At 30.8% G+C, this 23,662-nt stretch overlaps 1 protein-coding gene across 5 annotated transcripts; it reads left to right on the top strand.

Annotated features, from left to right (window-relative positions):
- The first annotated feature begins 1,939 nt into the window (after positions 1-1,939).
- Positions 1,940-21,376, top strand: LOC114289873 (uncharacterized). 5 transcript variants are annotated; one of them, XM_082874708.1, is made up of 5 exons: positions 1,940-2,295; positions 5,415-5,433; positions 7,667-7,701; positions 9,932-10,009; positions 20,001-21,376. In XM_082874708.1, exons 1-5 carry the CDS (start codon positions 2,131-2,133, stop codon positions 20,076-20,078), a joined length of 375 nt encoding a protein of 124 aa, XP_082730834.1. In that variant the 5' UTR covers positions 1,940-2,130; the 3' UTR covers positions 20,079-21,376. The 5 variants fall into 5 exon arrangements, 4 of the variants coding, with proteins under 4 accessions (XP_082730834.1, XP_082730835.1, XP_082730837.1 ...); XM_082874710.1 differs by lacking the exon at positions 20,001-21,376 and adding an exon at positions 11,716-14,401 and having other exon boundaries at positions 1,941-2,295; XM_082874709.1 differs by lacking the exon at positions 5,415-5,433.
- Positions 21,377-23,662: the final 2,286 nt, after the last annotated feature.

Here is a 23,662-nt window from a genome sequence, read left to right as displayed (position 1 = left end):
GTGTGTGCCGGAAACCTCTCCGATGCCTAAGTCAGAAAACTTGACAAATAAACAAAGCTCTATGTTCTCAGAAAGAATTATGTTCAATTACCTCCTCCAAGGTGATGTTTATGGGCTTTTATAAGTTTCCCGTGGCACAATCCTGGTAGGACTTGTATTTCTCCATGCAGAGTCCTCCTAGGATTCATACTCCAAAGGATAATGCTTATCCTTTAACACCCTCCCCCACTGCTTAAACCAAGTGGGATGGTTTTCTCCATGGCCGAACTTCCAAGCGACCGAAATAAAATTGGCTATGCCGAGCCACAAAGGGCCGAACTGTCCTTAGCTCGGTCTTCTCCTTTAACTTCTTACCTCGGTCGCCCCTGTTCAACCTTGGTGTGTTTAGATCAAACTTCCAAGTAGCAAGTTCTGACCGACCTAACCATAGTATGTCACGACCGGACTAAATGCAAGGTCGGACTTACTTCAAACTGCCACCGGACTAATTCTGAGACCGGCCTACCTAGAACATACTGCGACCGGACTAGCTTCAAGGCCGGTCTAACTTCAAGTTGCTCCCAGACCGAAGTAACTTTATCACTTGTGGGCCGAAGTAATTTCACCTCCTTGGGCCGAAGTAACTTTGCCGGAGTATCCTTGCTCTCCTGGGCCGGAGTATCCTTTACGGCCTTTTTACTTATTCCTTCGCGTTTTGGGCCTCAAAGCCCAACTCGCAGCTCGGCCCAATTTTTCTCAAAAATTACCCTCTCAGTTATGTTAAAATGAAAAAGATTCAAGGGAAAAATAAATAAATAAATAAATTAATTAACAAAAGGCTTTTAAAAAAATAGAAAAAATAGTTAAAAATAATATAAAAAATAAATAAATAAGAACCCTCTTTTTCACTATCACTTCTGCTATTGACCAAGCCATGAATAATGACAAGGGAGGCAGGGTCTCGGTGAGGGATAGGAATGAATTCTCATTCACCATCACCACTATGCAAAAATAAAAGTGAACTAAAATTGAAAGTCTAGTAAGAAAAAGTAATATGTAAGGAATTAACAAACTCATGAACAGCCAATATTATTTTTAAAATTTATTTTTAATTGTAAATAATTTAAAATTTTACTATGAAGAATTAAAATTCTCATAAGGCTCTTGGTTAAAATGATATTTTGACTAATATAGATAGATAGATTAATGTTATACTTTCACTCCTAGTCTCCCTTACCTAACCTAGAAAGATTAAATGCATCTTTCCTATTCTGTGATGTTTTGGAAAGTTTTTAAAAAATTAATTTTTTGACTTTTTAATAGCTTTTTTTGTGTAAAAAACTGGTTTTTTTGTGACTTTTTTATATAAAAAAGTTTTAAAAAATCAAAAAACTGACTTTTTTATTAAGCTGCCAAAACGCCCTATCTCTCTATAATAAGTTGACTTTTTAAATAAATTTTCCTAACCTCTCTCACCAATTTCTAAAGTGAAAGATTAAATGCATCTTTCCTATTTTATCTCTCTAACCTGGTCTTTTTTAAAAGAAATTTTACATCTAGATTGCTGCAATACTTTGGTTGCATAAAGTAATTTACAAGACTTCACATTTTTTGAGACAATACAGAAATAATTTGCAAGTATCCTGTATATATAAAGTGTAAGTTCATTCATATGCTTTAGTGGATGTTGCAACAGAAAATATTGTCATCTGTACAGTTATTTTGTAATTGTCCTATCTATTTGTGATTTACCAATTCTTTTTCATGTTGAAAACATACATATTTTAAGACAAATCAATATATCTATATATCTATCTATGGAAAATGTTTGGTAGCTCAAATTTTTGTGGCTCAAATGTGACTCAAATGGCCAAAACGACGTCGTTTTGGCCATTTTGATGTTGTTTTGTACTCAAATTAGGACCCCCAAACATTTTTCCTATCTATATAACAATGGAAGGATGAGTTTGAAAATATCTTTGAAATTAATGGTTTAGATCTATCTAATTTAAAAAGTAATGGCTCGGATTTATTCTTAAAAATATATCTCTCACAAACTATCTTTAATGGTTTAGATTTGTCTAATTTAAAAACAATGGCTGAGATTGAAAAGAGTTTCAATGGTCTAGATTTATCAATCACTAAAATTCAATGGTTCAGATTTGTTTACCAATCTACTCTCACCAACCCACTGCACTTGCCAGGTTCAGATTTGGTTCAGATTTCTTTACATCATATGTATCATCTGTATCATTTGAACAAAGCTCTGAGAAAGCTTTGAAGAAGGAAGAAAGCTCTCTTCTCCACCATCACCAGGTAAGCTCATCCCGTCATCCCCACGTTCAGTTTGTTTTTTCCTGAAGCAAAAATGTATTTGTTTTTGAAGCAAAAATGTATGATTCGGAGGGTTAGCAAAAATGTATTTGTTTTTTCAAAAAAAATTCTGAAGCATTTGTTTTTTTCAAAAACATTTGTTTCTCAAACATTCGGAGGGTTTGTATTTGTTTCAAAAATTCTGAAGCAAAAGTTCCATGGGCATACACTAGGAATAAGTTATTTTATCTCTGAAGCAAGGTTTCAAGCAAGGTTTCTGAAGCAAAAATGCTCATTACTGCCAATACTTATCCATACATCCAGGAAAATGTTTTGAGCTGCTGAGTACATATAAAAAAAAAAAAAAATAGATTGTTGTCTAACAATATTGATAGATTTTATTATGTTCTCCATTGTCCATTTAGCGATGGTGTGGGTGGTTCTAGGCAGGGGATAATGATGAAAGACGTGGTATGAAGTATATTGAAAGGTTGATCCTAAATTTGGACATTCAAGTTAAGAAATAAGTGTTTTTACAGCATGGACATTGTGCTGCTGCTTTGTGGAACCACGGATTGCAAAGTTTATGGTTTAATTGTTCTAGCTGATCTTTAGGAGTTAAGTTTGTGTATATCTTTTATTCCAGTTACAAGATTAGGGGCTTTACACAGGAAATAAGAGTGAAAGATGTGACTGTAAAAGGAACTTCCTGTCTATATACAAATAAATAAGTTAGAAAGCAACCGTATGGGCAGTCCAGGGCCTTTTTTTTTTTTTTATTGGTATGAAAGTTTTATTGACTACAACTGTTGCTGAAATTTATTATTATTTTTTAGAATTTTTGTTAATACTGAAGCAAAAATTCTGAAGCAAAACATTTGTTTATGGGTCAAGATGATTTGTTTGTGTTTCTTCACTTACTCAGCCTCTCTTTCCCATGTTAAGAGATGGATTCATCTCTTTCTTTTATTGAACCCTTCATTGATTTCATTGAAATGTGTTTTATTCTGTCATGAACAATAGTAGGTGTGTATTGGGTTAGATTGGGTACTGAATTAGATTGGATTAGGTTTTTTTAAGATTGTTTAATCTCTTGATTTGTGTTTTGTACTAAGATTATGAGACAAGGTCAAGCTTTGTTTGTGATTGAGGGATGGAGATTGTTTGGAGCTTTTTTCAATATCTGACTTTGTTATTAATTTTTAAGAAATCTTGAGGGGCTCTGTTCTATAGATGGGGTTGGTGATTGTGGCTTTATTTTTGGATCTTTGGAGTGTTCTCAACTCGATCAAACAATATCACAAAAACAAACCCAAAAAAGAAAAAAAAAATTGATCAAACAAGCTACATTTTATAAGTTTGATTCACCAAGTGGGACCCTGTTTGCACCCTGTTTTATTTATAGCAAAAAGATCTGGTGCCAACAAGAGGGGTTTGCACCCTATTTTGTTTATGGAAAAAGATTGAGGCCTCGAATGTGGCTCGAAATTGGTTTTTTTTTTTTTCTTTTTCTTTTTCTTTTTCTTTGAAACTGTGTTGGTTTGGTTGTTTTTATTATTATTTTATTATTTATTTGTTGGGTTGTGTTAGTTTGGTTGTTTTTTTATTTATTTATTTATTTGTTGGGTTGTTGTAATCTTTTTTTTTTTTTTTGGTTATGTGTACGGGTGGGTTTAGAAACTATATAGAATTAACAAATTTTAACCAGCAGCGTAACTGATCAGTCAATTTTATTACTCAATCAATCTAACCCAACTCACTAATCTTATCATACCACATAGGCTAAATTGCTGTTGCTGTTTTTTTTTTTTTTTTTTTTCCTATTTCTTTGGCTATGTTGGTTTGTTTTATTTTATTTTATTTTATTTGTTGGGCTATGTTGGTTTGATTTTTTTTTTTTTATTTATTAGGATTTAGGTTTTAGGATAAACATAAAAACCCTTCAAAAAAAAAACCAAAAAAAAAATTCTGTATTGTGTATTGTGTTTTAAAATAAGCTAAAATTGATCGAACTGATCAAACAAGCTAAAGTTTTGGATTTAGGTTTTAAAATTTTATCAAATGTCTCAAAATACAAAATAAAATTCTGTATTGTGTTTTTTTTCTTTAATAATCAATTGGGGGTTAAGGAAAAATGGATTTCATGTTAAGGATCATTTTTATTTCATCTTATGGCTTGAGACTCTCTGTAAAAAAAAATTCTGAAGCAAAAATCTCATTGAACCCTACCAATGACAATTATATTCGGACCACACTGAAATTGAAACATTATAGGGTGTCTTTCTATTTTTGTGAATATTGAAATGGGTTAAAAATATGATGGATTTTGATTTTGTTGCATTATAAGGCTGTTTGCACCCTGTTTTATTTTGTTGCATAATCCAAAGCCCATTTAGTTTGCACCCTGTTTTTGGTGATAATAATTCATATAATCTATTAAATGCTGCTGTTGAGGATGAGCTTTAATAGCAAAAACAAAAATGTTGAACATTTTACAATTTTTATCAAATGTCTCAAAATACAAAATGAAATTCTGTATTGTGTTTTTTTGTTTAATAATCAATTGGGTTTCAACACCCACTTCTCTCTCTCTATCAAATGGGGGTTAAGGAAAAATGGATTTCAAATTAAGAATCATTTTTATTTTATCTTAGTTAAATGAGTTGAGACTTTATTTAATTATTAATAGTTATATTTTTACTCACCAAATATGGGTTGACAAAATGACAGTTTGTCAGAATTTTAAAATTTTTATCAATTGTCTCAAATGTCTCAAAATACAAAATGAAATTCTGTATTGTGTTTTTTTCTTTAATAATCAATTGGGCTTCAACACCCACTTTTTTCTCTCTCTCTCTCTCTCTCTCTCTCTCTCTCTCTCAAATGGGGGTTAAGGAAAAATGAATTTTATGTTAAGAATCATTTTTATTTCATCTTAGTTAAATGTGTTGAGACTCTCTTTAATTATCAATGGTCATAATTATCAATAGTCATATTTTTACTCACCAAATATGGGTTGACAAAATGATGGTTTGTTAGAATTTTTTATTTTTGTGAATTTTTTTTTTGTTCTTTTTCAATTTTTTGTTTGATTTCTAATTGTGTTTTGTTCTTACTTGCAGATTGTTTCTCGATGCTCTGGTTAGTACTTCGATCTCTGTTTTTTTAGATTTTTTTTTTCTCTCTCTCTCTCTTAAGTTTGGCAGTTGATTGTTGAGAGAAAGAGGAAAATGAAGTTTGAATCTTATACATTGTTGTTTGGTATGTGAGAAAAATGAAGGAAAATGAAATTGAAAGTTTTAACTTTCTTCACCGTTTCATTGCTTATAAAACATATAATTAAAAATAAATAAATAAATAGAACTTTTGAATGGAAAGTATTGAAAAATTGGTTAATGAAAGATATTTTTGATTAAATAAGCTACTGTGTAGTACTCATGGGAGTAAATAAGCTACTGTGTAGCATAATTTTTATGAGTATTGAAAAAGGCATTTGTAATTATATAGATAAGACAAAAGATATTTGTAATTATCCAGTTATAGTGTGGTGAAACTTTTTATCAATTTTTATTGTAGTTTTTTACTTATTTTTTTTTCACATTTTAAAATGCAAAATTAGTAATTAAATTTCTATATTGAAGTTTTGCTAAAATTTTATTCATAAGTAGTATAATTTATATTTTTTTATAATTTACCTTTTTTTGTTTTTTTGTTTTTGGTGTGGTATACATTAGTTCTTAGTACAAAAAGTGGGCAATACAATCCATAAGAATTTAACTGTTGTCAATGCAAAATTACTATATAGAATCAACCGCAAAATCATGTATTGCAATAGTTCTACATTTTGGCCAATAGAGAAAAATGATGAAGATTTCTATGATAATATTCAAATTTTCTTCTATCCTTTTTAATGTATATTGAAGACATAAAAAAATTATAATTTGCCTTCAATCATGTAGTAGTTCAATTTCTTCATCTGTGATATTCATGCACATACGAACTTCTTAAAGTAGGTTGTTAACTAAAATATGTTATAAGGTTGTTCATTCTGTGTCAATTAATTTTTCTTTATGGCAATTATTAAATCTCATTCTGCTTTCTTACAGTTATATTTCATGTCAACAATCATTTTTATTTCATCTTAATCAAATGGGTTGAGGTTCTCATTAATCATCAATGGTCATATTCTTACTCATCAAACATAAAAATAGATTCGTATACATTTGAGGAGTGCTCTTACTAATTGTGTTTTTTTTTTTTTTTTTTATCCTTTTGTCTCATATTTCTTTAGTTTTGATTCTCAAACAGATACTTAGGTTGGGAGGTCTTTCCCTTGCAATTCTTTGTTAGTTCCCTACTTTCTTTCTTGAATTGTAGTGGGTTAATTAATGAACTCTATTAGATTTCTTTAATGCTTTGGAATTTTCATGTTTGGTCTTGGAATTTCCAATAATTATATTAAACATTAAGCTTTTCATGTTTGGTTTAAAAAAAAAAAAAATCTAATATAGTGCGTATAGTTATGTATCTTGGTATATAGTTGTTCAATTTTTAGAGAATACTTATGTGTCTTTTTTTTATTTTTTTATTTAAATAATAGGAATGTATGATGAATTATGTGAATACTTATTTCTTTTCTTTTTTTTAATAATGATATACAAGCTCATTTTTCATACCCACTTTATTTTTTTTTTGGATTCTCTCTCTCTCTGTCTTAGTTTGGTTGTTGATTGTTGAGAGAGAGAGAGAGAGAGGAAAAGGAAGTTTGAATCTTATACATTGTTGTTTGGTATCTAAGAAGATGAAGGAAAAAGGAAATTGTTTAGTTGTTAGTACGAAAAGTGGGCAATACAATCCATAAGAATTTAACTGTTGTCAATGCAAAATAACTATATAGAATCAACCACAAAATCATTTATTGCGATAGTTCTACATTTTGGCCAATAGAGAAAAATGATGAAGATTTCTATGACAATATTTAATTTTTCTTCTATCATTTTTAATGTATATTAAAGACATTAAAAAATTATAATTTATCTTCTATCCTGTAGTAGTTCAATTTCCTCATTTGTGATATTCATGCAATGATGAACTTCTTAAAATAGGTTGTTAACTAAAATATGTTATGAGGTTATTAATTATGTGTCGATTAATTTTTCTTTATGGCAATTATTAAACCTCATTCTGCCTTCTTACAGTTATATTTCATGTCAGTAATTATTTTTATTTCATCTTAGTCAAATGGGTTGAGGTTCTCATTAATCATCAATGGTCATATTCTTATTCATCAAACATGAAAATAGATTCGTGTACATTTTTAGTGTTGAGGAGTGCTCTTACTAATTGTGTTTTTCTTTTTATTCTTCTGTCTCAGATTTCTTTAATTTTGCTTCTCAAACAGATACTCAGGTTAGGAAGTCTCTCCCTTGCAATTCTTTATTAGTTCCTCGCTTTCTTTTTCGAATTGCAGTGGGTTAATGAATGTTCTGGATTAATGAATGAACTCTCTCAGATTTCTTTAATACTCTGGAATTTTCATGTCTGGTCTTAGAATTTTCAATAATTAGATTACACATTAAGCTTTTAATGTTTGGTTTAGAAAGAAGTCTAATATAGTGTGTACTAGGATATGCCCATGCCTGAAGGCACGATGAAAATAATGTTTGGTTTAGAAAGAAGTCTAATATAGTATGTATAGTTATGTATCGTGGTATATAACTGTTAAATTTCTAGAGAATATTTATGTTTTTTTTTTTAATAGTTAGAATGTATGATGAATTACGTGAATGCTTATGTCTTCTTTTTTTTTTAATAATGATATACAAGTTCATTTTTTATACCCACTTTATAGACCCAGTGATGTGTCAAGAAGATGATTAGTTGATTCTTGACATATCACTAGGCCTAAATAACTATTCTTTATTTATTAAAGTAGGTCTAACTTTTGGGCCTGAATAACTTTTGGTTGATTCTTGATTCATTAAAGTATGTTCAACTTTTGGGCCTGAATAACTATTCTTTATTTATTTATTTATTACAAAGATTTTGTTACAGTTTAATTTTTTAATATGATAGGTCTTTTTTTTTTTTCCATCTCTTAGGCTATATTTGGATTTAGGATTTGAAGGGAATTTGTTGATTGAAAGGAAAAAGGAACATTAAAAAGTTAATCTTTTTTATTTGATGACCCTTATTTTTTTTTGCTTTTAGTGAATTGTTTTTAATTTGATTTTTTATTGAACTGCGATTTTAAAATAAGCTAAAATTGATCAAACTGATCAAACAAGCTAAAGTTCTGGATTTAGGTTTTAAAATTTTATCAAATGTGTCAAAATACAAAATAAAATTCTGTATTGTGTTTTTTTTCTTTAATAATCAATTGTGGGTTAAGGAAAAATGGATTTTATGTTAAGAATCATTTTTACTTCATCTTATGGGTTGAGACTCTCTGTAAAAAAAAATTCAAAAAAATGAGTTTTTTATTAAACTGCTATTTTAAAATGTTTAGGCTTCTCTCTCTTTAAAAAGAGTCCAGTTTATTTTGCTATTTCAATTTTATTTATGGAATTTTTCAAACAAAAAAAAGACTTTTTAGATGTTTATCAGGACTTTTGAAAAAACTTAAACTTATTTTAAAAATTTGTTTTAATAACTTTTTAATGATTTTTATGAGAATATTACTCCTTGGAGTAAATATGCTATTGTGTAGTATATTTTTTTGAAAAAGGCATTTGCAATTATACAGATAATACAAAAGGTATTTGTAATTTTCCAGTTACAGTGTGGTGAGCCATTTTATAAATTTTTATTGTAGTTTTTTATTATATTTTTTTCACATTTTAAAATGCAAATTTAGTAATTAAATTTCTGTAATTAAGTTTTGCTAAAATTTTATTCATTAGTATAATTTATATTTTTTTTATAATTTACTTAGTTGTTAGTAGGAAAAATGGGCAATACAATCCATAAGAATTAACCTTTGTCAGTGCAAAGTTGCTATATAGAATCAACCACAAAATCATGTATTGCTATAGTTCTACGTTTTGGTCAATAGAGAAAAATTATGAATATTTCTATGAGAGTATTTAATTTTTCTTCTATCCTTTTTAACGTATATTGAAGACGTAAAAAAATTATAATTTTTCTTCTATCCTGTAGTAGGTCAATTTCTCTATCTGTGATATTCATGCACAAACGAACTTCTTAAATTAGGTTGTTAACTAAAATATGTTAGGAGGTTGTTAATTTTATAGCGATTAATTTTTCTTTATGACAATTATTAAATCTCATTTTGCCTCGTACAGTTATTTTTGTCAAATTTACATAACCAAACACTTTCAGGCTGAGACACCATTGACCTTCAACCGCTAATTATGAACAACATTACTATTTTTGGTCACGTAAGTTGTTTTCTTTTTTATTTATTTGAAAAAAAAAACATTTTTCTTATAAGCAAAAGTCAATTTTCTTTTCTTTTCATAATTTTTTTATCTAATTCCTTATAACAAAATTCTCTTTTCTTATAATTTACAAATGGATGAAGACCTACGTCAAATTGTAATACTGATTCCTTTTACTCATTTTCTTACATGTATAATTTTTTTATTTTTTTTTACCTCTAATTCTTTTGTATTTTTAGGTCCAATTTCTTCAAGAAAGAAATGTTAATATTGTTATCCGTGATGAGCGTGACCTTAATGTCATCCGTGTTCAAGAGGTAGGCCCAATTTAATTATATAATTTTTTTTTTAATCAAAACATCGTATACACCGTATATTCTTATTTATAAATTTTTTAAAAACTTTCTACATACATAGTACTAGGGTATGCCTGTGCCTAAAGGCACGGTGACCATTAATTGAATATAAAATTATTGGGTTAAAATGTAATTTATTTAATTTGTTGGGAAAAAAAATTTGAGGTGAAAATATAAATAGATGATCCGTATGGTTTTGAATTTTCAAATGAATTTTATAATTAGATTTTTGAAAAGAGTTCGGAGTATTGTAGTATGATGACACAAATGCAAACAAAGATCATATCACCAAATATTTACTATTGTAGTATTTTTGTTTATGTAACCCACTTGCAATTTGTAATAGAAAATAAGCATTTTATTATCCTAACCAATAACAGTATCCAAATAAATTTCTATATCCACATTTTTTTAGATAGTGAGTTTTGGTTGAAGTAAAGAAGAGAGATCTCAAAGCCATAGTTTTGCATCAATTTTAATGTAATGGTTAAAATCTACCATTTTTTATGGTTTGGTGGTCAGTTTATTGTGCAGAAAATTAAATAAATGAAAAATAAATAAATTGGATGCTGCTTGGTGAATAAATCAATTTGAACATAAATTTTTCAAATTTATAGGTAAACGAAATAGTGAAAGTTAAACACATAATTGCTACGTAAAATTCAAGCACAATAAAAGCATAAGATTTTAAACAAACAACAAAAGGTAAATCCCACAACACAGAAACATCTATATAAAAATCAGACGAAATACGCCAGCCAACGCTATGCAATAGAAAAAAATAAACAACAAATTAAGCACACCAGCCAATGCTCTGCAATACAAAAAAAATGCCAAATAACAAATTAAGCACACCAGCCAGTGCTCTGCAATACAAAAAAAAATGTCAAATAATAAATTAAGCACACCAGCCAATGTTCTGTAATACAAAAAGAAAATGCAACACCCTTCCTGATAAAAAGATAACCAAATAAAAATATGATTAGTTTTGTTTAACCTAATTCAAGAGCATATTAGGAAGAAAAAACAAAAAAATAAAAAAATATATATCACCTAGTGTGTTACATTTACAAAAACAAACTCATAGCATAAATCAATAATTCAAATGAAAATTATCTAACATACATCTAAACTTAGTTATAAATTTCACATAGATAAAAGGCTTTACAAAACTATTATAAGTAATGAATTTCACATCGATCGGAAACTTTACAAAATATGGATCGTAGCTAGCATATGTACGCTTTTCACAAAAATAAATATGAGATTCAAACTTGTTCTTTCTTAGAAATCCTAGGAGGCCCTCATCACTTTCCAAAAAGTCCTCGTATCAACTTATATGTATCTCCAGTGAGGAGCATGCACGACAATTTATTAATTTATGAAAATAAAAAAAGTTAGTATATTTGCAAAAGAAAATTTATATATATATCAAAACACTTTCAAATTGAAATTACCTTGTTACATCCCCATCGAAGCAATCTAGTTGTATTTATATTTTTGAGCTCCATATATTTTTTAACCCAATCCTACAAAAGTCGACACATATAGTAAAATATTTTAAAAATAACAATTTGTAATCAATAGAAACAAATTTATCAATAAATAAATTGTACCTTTTGACAAAAGTGGTTTGATCCATAAGTAACACTATAACAAAATTTCAGGATAAACAATGTTTGTAGTAGAATCTGACTCATCATTGGGAAGGAGGACACTTATACGATCAAAGGATGTGCATCTAGATAGGGCCACATACAATTGCCCATGACTAAATACTGGTGTGCGCAAATCAACTCCAACAAATTTCACAGATTGCCCTTTAGATTTATTAATGGTCAGGGCATATGTCAATCGAACTGGAAATTGACGTCTTGTCATTCGAAAAGGCATTTTTGAAGAAGACGGTGTCAAGGATATCCTTGGTATGAATACCAAATTGCCACATTTTTCTCCAGTTAAAATTTGAGCTTCAATTATGCGAGTATTGCATCTAGAAACCATCAATCTTGTGCCATTGCACAGTCCATCTTTTGGTGCAATATTTCTTAACAACATTATAGGACAACCCACTTTCAACTCTACCTTAAAAGCCAGTAGCCCAGAAGGATCTAATGAATTTAAATATTCATTAGGATATCTATTTATTATAGTACGATCAATTTCATCATCTTCAGACATCTTGTCTACTGCCAAATTAGTATGTGTGTTGCCGGGAAAAATATTCAATGCTGCAGTATTGATAGCACTGACATTATCATTCTGTGCAGAAAGAATTGTACGTTCAGTTAAAAACGTTGCAGTCGATGTCATTGCCACATCCAGTTTCGGATAAACTACTAAGATTATGTCTTTTAGATCTTGGCATTTGTGTATTGTTGATGGAAGTTTAACAATTTCCTGAGGATTGGTCCCAATCTATTTATAAAAATAAATAAATAAAATAGTAAGTAAAATCAATTAAAGTACATAAACGTAAATATTATTCGTCAATTTAAAAGAACCATATAATAAAGAAAAAGTTTGAAGAAATATTACCTCCATCAAGAATTTTGCAAAGTTAGCATTTTCAAGATTTGCATGATTCAAGCGCATGTTCAAATTTAAAGACAGAACATGTATATCCTTCCATAGAAAAGAGTGTCTTAATGATGCATTCACAATTTGCTCACGGACTCCTTTGGTTATAACTGGTAAGATTTGTCGAAAATCTCCACCAAGAACAACAGTGATACCCCCAAATGGATTTTCACTATCATAAGTGTCCCAAAGTGTGCGATCAACTGCCTCAACACAATGTCTATGCTGCATAGGAACTTCATCCCAGATTATAAGTTTTGTTTCTCTAAACAATTCTACTTGTAATGATTGCTTGCTAAATCCACAAATTGAATTTTCCAATACATCCAACGGAATGGAAAAAGTTAAATGAGTAGTACGACCTCCTACCAATAACAATGATGCAATTTCAGATGAAGCCACAGTAGTAACAATATGGCCAAGGCTACAACACTTTAATGCAATCGCATTGTACAAAAACGTTTTCCCTGTTCCAGCACCTCCATTCAAAAAGAAAATAGTTCCTTTATTTTCAAAGACTGAGGAAGTGATTGCATCATAAGCTGTTCGTTGATCATTGTTGAGGCGATCAATAATAATTTCTACATCTGCCTGTTGTGCCTCATTATGCAGTTGTTGATGTTCGAATATTAACCTGTTACCAACTACTGCACTCCAATTTGTAGAAGGTTATGGCATTAGCGGGAAGTCAATTAAACTTTTTCCTGATTCTTGGAGCATTTGATTCAAAAGATATAGACCGTAGTCTTCAATTTGAGCCTCAGTTGGTTCAGAAATGGCAAACAATGTTCGAATCTTATGTACAAAATCATCACATATATGCATTGAAAATTGATTCCATAACGCATATGGTTGCAGTGGAGAGCACTGAGTAAGAATAATAGTAAACAATCTCCTTAATTGATAACCAGTTTTCATAATTGCAGCCTCTTTAAGGCATTGTATCCATTCTTCATCATCTTCTAAAAGTCCTCTTGCAACACATGCTGATTTAAATGTATCATGCAAAACATTGTTGACCGTGCGTAAACATTAGAACGATTTTGGTCCTTTGACAACAGTTAATAGCAAACGCAAATAAAATCTCTCCCCACAATTAGGGCTAGCAAAGTATATTCTACCGATTGCATAGCCCTGTTGCCTTGGTTTCCATCTCTTTTCTGAATTAAGCCAAACAAAATGTTGTAGAAATTCTTGGTAAGTGAATGGACATTCATCTTCCATAGAAGCGCAACATGCAAAAAAACCAGTAAGAGTTGACATTTGTTGGCCAGCACTCGAAACAATTGCTTCTAATGATTCATCAGGATTAAAAAGAACGCAGTGCATTCCAGGTAAATGAAGTGCTAAGCGTACAACTGTTGATATCTCTGCATGCAATGGATAACCAAATATTCACCAAGCAGCTTCTAGAGGTTCAATATATCTCGCATCGAGATATTGTTGGATCTCATTTATCAGTCCCAACACCATCGTTGTACGATCATAACCCTTATAAATGTACTTGTGTATATACTTGACGCATCTCATTCCGGCACAAACTTCCACATTTATGTGACAATTGAAACGTTTAGAAAGATATGCATTGTATGGTACGATGTCTTTGTTATCAACTTCTTTTCCCCTCACAATATGAGCTTGACCATTATTGCGACGACGATAGATAGGATATCCATCTTGATCCATAGTAGTTGTTTCTGCGAACGCTCGAGGGTATTTCTTAGTGCATTTATCATTTTCCATACATGGTGCTTGTGGATTTCGAGCACCACATGGTCCATCTACCATACAACACTTGATAGTTTCAAAAAGCATAGGTTCATCTTTTGGATCTGAAAATTCTGCACAAACCAATTTGTCTACTTGAGCACATGTCCGAATTTTGTCTGGACCCTTAAGAAATAGAAGTGCATGCATATGAGGAAGGCCTCGCTTTTGGAATTCAATTGTAAAAGCATGCGCAACTTTATTACCAAACACTTGGTTTGTTTCTATCTCCTTCATCAAGCACTTTCTCTTTAACTCAAAAACACGGGCAATTAAATCAGGACGATCAATAGGCTTTTGGTGCGGTAATAATGCCGAAGTAATTTCTGGTCAATTAGGATTTACAGTCATGGTGAGAAAAATGTCTGGATGTTGGTTGTATCGTGTGATAGCCATTGAGTCTTGAAAGATTTCAAACATGTGTCTAGGACCTCCAGCAAATGAAGATGGCAAAACAAACCTTTGACCAATTTGATTGGGTTGAAGGTCATTTGGATCAATATCTGTCAAATCTTGGTAAAGTTCAACACGGATCTTCCCTTGATTAAGCTTGTAGTAAGTCAACCTATTTTGTTCAGTTGCGGCCCAAGCATTAACCAAAAACTCTTGGAATAATTTTTCAGCTCTCAAAATTGTTGAATACTCTGTGAGTCGTTCAAACTAACGATAACTATAAAAACCCATTTGAGTAAGCCGATCAGTTGAAGGCCGATCACGTTCAACATCCCAGGTTCCCATCCAAGCTCACCATGTGGAAATAATAAAACATAATGTAATGGCAAATATGCTGGGTGACATTCATTGATTTGCATTAGCTCATTATTTCCATGTAGATGTAAGATAACATCTCTCATTCCACTAACCTTGGTTTCATCACCTGGTATTACAACTGCAATCTCATCTGTAGTTGGTAGGTCATACCGTCGTCGATCTGTCGATGAACTGTAGTGGATGAGCCTGGCGAAATTTCGTCCTGTCAAGGCTAATTGATTCAAAATTGCATGAAACTGGCGAAATGTAGTAACGAATGCATAAACCTGTAATAAACTATCTTGAATAGTTTTTAGAACATCTCTTCTTAATTGAGGATTTCTACGATTACGAAGTTCTAAAGCTGAATCAGGGTCATAAATGTACAATTGCGCATAAGCTGCATCTTGCCCTGATTGTGATAGTAGTGATCCTATTCAATGTTGCAATTCTCTATGGATAGTGAATGATGTAGGGCCTCTTCCAGTAAGTACTCTTGGATCTAATGTAGCACCAAGACTTATAAAAGCATTGGTTGCATTGTACACTCGAGTATAACGTCGAAACGATTTTGATTTATCATCATTCCCATCATATAATGCTTGAAGAAGTGAAGGGGGTGTAATAAGCAGAGGAAGCTTAACCTTCCCTTTTGAACAACATGTTCCGAATAGAGGACAGTTTGGAGATGATTTTACTAATTTTTCATCCATCCAATGTAATGCTGAACAGAAAGAACATAATACATTCATCTTGCCAAGAGAATGACGACATGAATTTATATGTGCTCGAGTACCAACCATTGGACTCATAGGCATATCCTCTAATTCCTCATTAATACATAGATCCTCTTGAAGGGAAAGAGTTGTAAGAGTAGGCCTACAAATATTGGTTCTGTGTAAATTAAAATAGATGGTAATAGTAGGAGTATGTATTTGAAGAATTAAACACAGTCAGGCTCATCCACTACAGTTCATCGACAGATCGACAACGGTATGACCTACCAACTACAGATGAGATTGCAGTTGTAATGCCAGGTGATAGAACCAAGGTTAATGGAATAAGAGATGTTATCTTACATCTACATGGAAATAATGAGCTAATGCAAATCAATGAATGTCACCCAGCATATTTGCCATTACATTATGTTTTATTATTTCCACATGGTGAGCTTGGATGGGAACTTGGGATGTTGAACGTGATCGGCCTTCAACTGATCGGCTTACTCAAATGGGTTTTTATAGTTATTGTTTGTTTGAACGACCCACAGAGTATTCAACAATTTTGATAGCTGGAAAATTATTCCAAGAGTTTTTGGTTGATGCTTGGGCCGCAACTGAACAAAATATGTTGACTTTCTACAAGCTTAATCAAGGGAAGATCCGTGCTAAATTTTACCAAGATTTGACAAATATTGATCCAAATGACCTTCAACCCAATCAAATTGGTCAAAGGTTTGATTTGCCATCTTCATTTGCTGGAGGTCCTAGACACATGTTTGAAATCTTTCAAGACTCAATGGCTATCACACGATACAACCAACATCCAGACATTTTTCTCACCATGATTGCAAATCCTAATTGGCCAGAAATTACTTCGGCATTATTACCGCACCAAAAGCCTTTTGATCGTCCTGATTTAATTGCCCGTGTTTTTTAGTTAAAGAGAAAGTGCTTGATGAAGGAGATAGAAACAAACCAAGTGTTTGGTAATAAAGTTGCGCATGCTTTTACAATTGAATTCCAAAAGCAAGGCCTTCCTCATATGCATGCACTTCTATTTCTTAAGGGTCCAGACAAAATTCGGACATGTGCTCAAGTAGACAAATTGGTTTGTGCAGAATTTTCAGATCCAAAAGATGAACCTATGCTTTTTGAAACTATCAAGTGTTGTATGGTACATGGACCATGTGGTGCTCGAAATCCACAAGCACCATGTATGGAAAATGATAAATGCACTAAGAAATACCCTCGAGCGTTCGCAGAAACAACTACTATGGATCAAGATGGATATCCTATCTATCGTCGTCGCAATAATGGTCAAGCTCATATTGTGAGGGGAAAAGAAGTTGATAACAAAGACATCGTACCATACAATGCATACCTTTCTAAACGTTTCAACTGTCACATAAATGTGGAAGTTTGTGCCGGAATGTGATGCGTCAAGTACATACACAAGTACATTTATAAGGGTTATGATCGTACAACGATAGTGTTGGGATTGATAAATGAGATCCAACAATATCTCGATGCGAGATATATTGGACCTCTAGAAGCTGCTTGGCGAATATTTGGTTATCCATTGCATGCAGAGATATCAACAGTTGTACGCTTAGCACTTCATTTACCTGGAATGTGCCGCGTTCTTTTTAATCCTGATGAATCATTAGAAGCAATTGTTTCTAGAGCTGGCCAACAAATGTCAACTCTTACTGGTTTTTTTGCATGTTGCGCTTCTATGGAAGATGAATGTCCATTCACTTACCAAGAATTTCCACAACATTTTGTTTAGCTTAATTCAGAAAAGAGATGGAAACCAAGGCAGCAGGGCTATGCAATCGGTAGAATGTACTTTGCTAGCCCTAATTGTGGGGAGAGATTTTGTTTGCGTTTGCTATTAACTGTTGTCAAAGGACCAAAATCGTTTTAATGTTTACGCACGGTCAACAATGTTTTGCATGATACATTTAAATCAACATGTGTTGCAAGAGGACTTTTAGAAGATGATGAAGAATGGATACAATGCCTTAAAGAGGCTGCAATTATGAAAACTGGTTATCAATTAAAGAGATTGTTTACTATTATTCTTACTCAGTGCTCTCCACTGCAACCATATGCGTTATGGAATCAATTTTCAATGCATATATGTGATGATCTTGCACATAAGATTCGAACATTGTTTGCCATTTCTGAACCAACTGAGGCTCAAATTGAAGACTATGGTCTATATCTTTTGAATCAAATGCTCCAAGAATCAAGAAAAAGTTTAATTGACTTCCCGCCAATGCCACAACCTTCTACAAATTGGAGTGCAGTAGTTGGTAACAGGTTAATATTCGAACATCAACAACTGCATAATGAGGCACAACAGGCAGATGCAGAAATTATTATTGATCGCCTCAACAATGATCAACGAACAGCTTATGATGCAATCACTTCCTCAGTCTTTGAAAATAAAGGAACTATTTTCTTTTTGAATGGAGGTGCTGGAACAGGGAAAACGTTTTTGTACAATGCGATTACATTAAAGTGTCGCAGCCTTGGCCATATTGTTATTACTGTGGCTTTATCTGGAATTGCATCATTGTTATTGGTAGGAGGTCGTACTGCTCATTCAACTTTTTCCATTCCGTTGGATGTATTGGAAAATTCAATTTGTGGATTTAGCAAGCAATCATTACAAGTAGAATTGTTTAGAGAAACAAAACTTATAATCTGGGATGAAGTTCCTATGCAGCATAGACATTGTGTTGATCGCACACTTCGGGACACTTGTGATAGTGAAAAGCCATTTGGGGGTATCACTGTTGCTCTTGGTGGAGATTTTCGACAAATCTTACCAGTTATAACCAAAGGAGTCCGTGAGCAAATTATGAATGCATCATTAAGACACTCTTTTCTATGGAAGGATTTACAGGTTCTGTCTTTAAATTTGAACATGCGCTTGAATCATGCAAATCTTGAAAATGCTAACTTTGCAAAATTCTTGATGGAGATAATATTTTTTCAAACTTTTTCTCTATTATATGGTTCTTTTAAATTAACGAAATATATTTACGTTTATGTACTTTAATTGATTTTACTTACTATTTTATTTATTTATTTTTATAAATAGATTGGGAACAATCCTCAGGAAATTGTTAAACTTCCATCAACAATACACAAATGCCAAGATCTAAAAGACATAATCTCAGTAGTTTATCCGCAACTGGATGTGGCAATGACATCGACTGCAACATTTTTAACTGAACGTACAATTCTTTCTGCACAGAATGATGATGTCAGTGCTATCAATACTGCAGCATTGAATATTTTTCCCGGCAACACACATACTTATTTGGCAGTAGACAAGATGTCTGAAATTGATCGTACTATAATAACTAGATATCCTAATGAATATTTAAATTCATTAGATCCTCCTGGGCTACCGACTTTAAAGGTAGAGTTAAAAGTAGGTTGTCCTATAATGTTGTTAAGAAATATTGCACCAAAAGATGGACTATGCAATGGCACAAGATTAATGGTTTCTAGATGCAATACTCGCATAATTGAAGCTCAAATTTTAACTGGAGAAAAATGTGGCAATTTAGTATTCATACCAAGGATATCCTTGACACCGTCTTCTTTAGAAATGCCTTTTCGAATGACAAGACGTCAATTTCCAGTTCGATTGGCATATGCCCTGACCATTAATAAATCTAAAGGGCAATCTGTGAAATTTGTTGGAGTTGATTTGCGCACACCAGTATTTAGTCATGGGCAATTGTATGTGGGCCTATCTAGATGCACATCCTTTGATCGTATAAGTGTCCTCCTTCCCAATGATGAGCCAGATTCTACTACAAACATTGTTTATCCTGAAATTTTGTTATAGTGTTACTTATGAATCAAACCACTTTTGTCAAAAGGTACAATTTATTTATTGATAAATTTGTTTCTATTGATTACAAATTGTTATTTTTAAAATATTTTACTATATGTGTCGACTTTTGTAGGATTGGGTTAAAAAATATAAATACAACTAGATTGCTTCGATAGGGATGTAACAAGGTAATTTCAATTTGAAAGTGTTTTGATATATATATAAATTTTCTTTTGCTAATATACTAACTTTTTTTATTTTCATAAATTAATAGATTGTCGTGCATGCTCCTCACTGGAGATACATACAAGTTGATACGAGGACTTTTTGCAAAGTGATGAGGTGCTCCTAGGATTTCTAAGAAAGAACAAGTTTGAATCTCATATTTATTTTTGTGAAAAGCGTACATATACTAGCTACGATCCATATTTTGTAAAGTTTCCGATCGATGTGAAATTTATTACTTACAATAGTTTTGTAAAGCCTTTTATCTATGTGAAATTTATAACTAAGTTATTGATTTATGCTATGAGTTTGTTTTTGTAAATGTAACACACTAGGTGATATATGTTTTTTTGTTTTTTCTTCCTAATATGCTCTTGAATTAGGTTAAACAAAACTAATCATATTTTTATTTGGTTATCTTTTTATCAGAAAGGGTGTTGCATTTTCTTTTTGAATTACAGAACATTGGCTGGTGAGCTTAATTTGTTATTTGACATTTTTTTTTTGTATTGTAGAGCACTAGCTGGTGTGCTTAATTTGTTATTTGGCATTTTTTTTGTATTGCAGAGCATTGGCTGGTATGCTTAATTTGTTGTTTATTTTTTTCTATTGCATGGCGTTGGCTGGCGTATTTCGTCTGATTTTTATATAGATGTTTCTGTGTTGTGGGATTTACCTTTTGTTGTTTGTTTAAAATCTTATGCTTTTATTGTGCTTGAATTTTACGTAGCAATTATGTGTTTAACTTTCACTATTTTGTTTACCTATAAATTTGGAAAATTTATGTTCAAATTGATTTATTCACCAAGCAGCATACAATTTATTTATTTTTCATTTATTTAATTTTCTGCACAATAAACTGACCACCAAACCATAAAAATTGGTAGATTTTAACCATTACATTAAAATTGATGCAAAACTATGGTTTTGAGATCTCTCTTCTTTACTTCAACCAAAACTCACTATCTAAAAAAATGTGGATATAGAAATTTATTTGGGTACTGTTATTGGTTAGGATAATAAAATGCTTATTTTATATTACAAATTGCAAGTGGGTTACATAAACAAAAATACTACAATAGTAAATATTTGGTGATATGATCTTTGTTTGCATTTGTGTCATCATACTACAATACTCCAAACTCTTTTCAAAAATCTAATTATAAAATTCATTTGAAAATTCAAAACCATACGGATCATCTATTTATATTTTCACCTCAAATTTTTTTTCCCAACAAATTAAATAAATTACATTTTAACCCAATAATTTTATATTCAATTAATGTTCACCGTGCTTTCAGGCACTGGCATACCCTAGTACTATATATTAAAACAAATGTACTTTTTGTTTAAAAAGCTCTATAAACATTAAAATATTAATCTAAATTTTTGTTTTTTTTCAAAAAAAAAATTAAATGTTAAGAAATACACACAATATAGAAGTATTAGTACATCTAAATATTTATAATTTTGAAATTTAAAAATCTTACTATAGAAAGTCAAAAAATAAATTTATATTTGACATAAACCATATATAATTTGAAATTTAAAAATCTTCAAAAGAAAATTTCAAATATAATTTTAATCTTATATAATTTAAAATTTTTAAAAACATTTATTTCCAAATTTACAACAGGTTTATTAATTAAAAAATGAAATTCCGCAGGGCAAATGTAAAGAAATTAAAAAATATATGTGTGTAATGTATATTTTTGTCCTACGTGTGTCCAAAAATACAGGGATGGTGGGCTTTCTTCCAAACCACCTCTTTGAGAAAATCGATGATTTTCTTTTGATCGTAACTGTTTTTTTGGCAGATTTGTTTTTTAGTGTTGTTGTTGTTTGTTTTCTTTTGTTATTTGGTTGGGCTGACCCTTTGGGATCTTATTTATGTACTCTTGATACTTTATCAATATATTATTCCCATGTTCTAAAAAAAACAAAAATTACTATAGTAAACTTATTTAAAATTACACAAACATGAAATCATAACTGTTGTGTAGAAAATAAAAATAAAAGAGGAAAGAGATGAGGAATGAAAAGAGATAACTGAGAAAAAGAAAAGAAAAAATGGAAAGCAAAGGTGCTCAGTGTTGAAATTTCTTCAGGCGGGAAATTTATTTTTTAGTCAAGCGAATCTCACCGTTTGGGAATGAAAAAATAACTCGCGGTTCGAGCCTAACTTGAGACCCTAGACCAAGGTTTGGATCATCATTTTAAATCTCGGTCTGGCCCGGCCCGTGACAAAACCCATCGGCCCTTAAGACCCACTCAAGGCCTGACTCGAGATTCGGCCCACATGAGGTCCTGTGTCTTTTTTAGTGAAAAATAATAAAATTTTGATAGAAAAAATTTAAAAAAAAAACAAAAAAATTTGTTCAAGCTCGAGCCCAAGCCCAGGCCCAGGCCCACCGGCCCAGCCATGGGCCGAGCTCAGCCAAATTTACACCCCTACACCATTAATCTCATATAATTCGTACCAATTATATGAGAGAGATATTTTCAAAAATCATTCTATTTTATTATATAGATTTTTTCCCTCAATTTATCTTTACTTTTTAAATCGCTTTCTAAATTCATAATCCAAACATAACATTAAAGTAATATTTCGTTTTATTTATGTTGTAATACTAGTCTAATCTCATATATATTATTAAAAATAGTATTTTTTCCATAAGAATTTGTTTTTTTCTAAGAAAGTCACATCAGTATATATTTTCTTAAATACATATTGAGTTCTACACTAACTCAAATCTAATTTAAATTATACTAACTTTACTTATTTTATGTAGACACTATTTGACAAATATTTCTTTTCCATATATTTTTTTTTATCCTTTTTCTTCTTATTTTTTCAAAGGTATTAGGATTTTTTTTAATGCTAGATTGTCCCCTTTTTTTTCTTCTTATCTTCTTGCGCATTATTCTATACCTAATACCAATTCTATATCATTCTATATTATGGATTTTTCATATATTTTTTTATCGTTTTTCTTAATTCTTTCAAAGGTATTAGAATTTTTTTAATGCTAAATTGCCCCCCCTTTTTTTTCTTCTTATTTTCCCGTGCATTATTTTATACCTAATACCAATTCTATATTATGAATTTATCATTTAAATTTTATAATGATTCTATATATGAAATTATACTTCATTTTCTACATTATTTTATATAATCACAACTCACAAGAAAAAAATTTTGCACAACAATGATACTCTCGATGAATCTCTAAAGTTTGGATTTACTGTTTAAGTTACTTTTTCAATTGTTGAATAGTAAGTTCTTTTATATTTTAGCATCATATTACAGATGATTAATCACTTCATACACTAAGATGTATCTATCATTTGGATATTTTCATTATTTTTTCTTTTTAAGTTAGATGTTATTATGTGATTCTTTATTAATTAGCCGTTGTTAAATTTTTTTTATATGGTTGATATTTTAATTTAATTAAGACTATTTAATTTACAATCTTATAATTTAATATATATATATATATATATATCATATAAAATGATTATATAATACATATTTATATTTAATTTTTTAAATAAGTTTTATATAATTTCTATTTCTACATGGTTTTATTTTTCAAATGAATATAAAAGAAAACTAAATAATTAGAATTACTTTTAATTTTATGTTACTAATTCTTCTTCTAATTTAACTATTATTTTTAATATTAAAATGAGTATTTATTTTACTAT

This window comes from Camellia sinensis, chromosome 6 (genome assembly GCF_055761805.1).
Source record: "Camellia sinensis isolate YWXY chromosome 6, ASM5576180v1, whole genome shotgun sequence".
Taxonomy (NCBI): domain Eukaryota; kingdom Viridiplantae; phylum Streptophyta; class Magnoliopsida; order Ericales; family Theaceae; genus Camellia; species Camellia sinensis.
Note: the sequence above shows the minus strand (reverse complement) of the source record. Positions and strands in the feature narration are given on the sequence as shown.

What these genes read in the sequence shown, in the direction of transcription:
- LOC114289873 (XM_082874708.1), top strand. Translation starts at nt 2,131, where the DNA reads ATGGTTCAGATTTGTTTACCAATCTACTCTCACCAACCCACTGCACTT. An exon ending in CTTCTCAAACAGATACTCAG is followed by an intron (nt 7,702 to 9,931) that starts GTTAGGAAGTCT and finishes TTGTATTTTTAG; the next exon opens with GTCCAATTTCTTCAAGAAAG. An exon ending in ATGTCATCCGTGTTCAAGAG is followed by an intron (nt 10,010 to 20,000) that starts GTAGGCCCAATT and finishes ATAAATTAATAG; the next exon opens with ATTGTCGTGCATGCTCCTCA.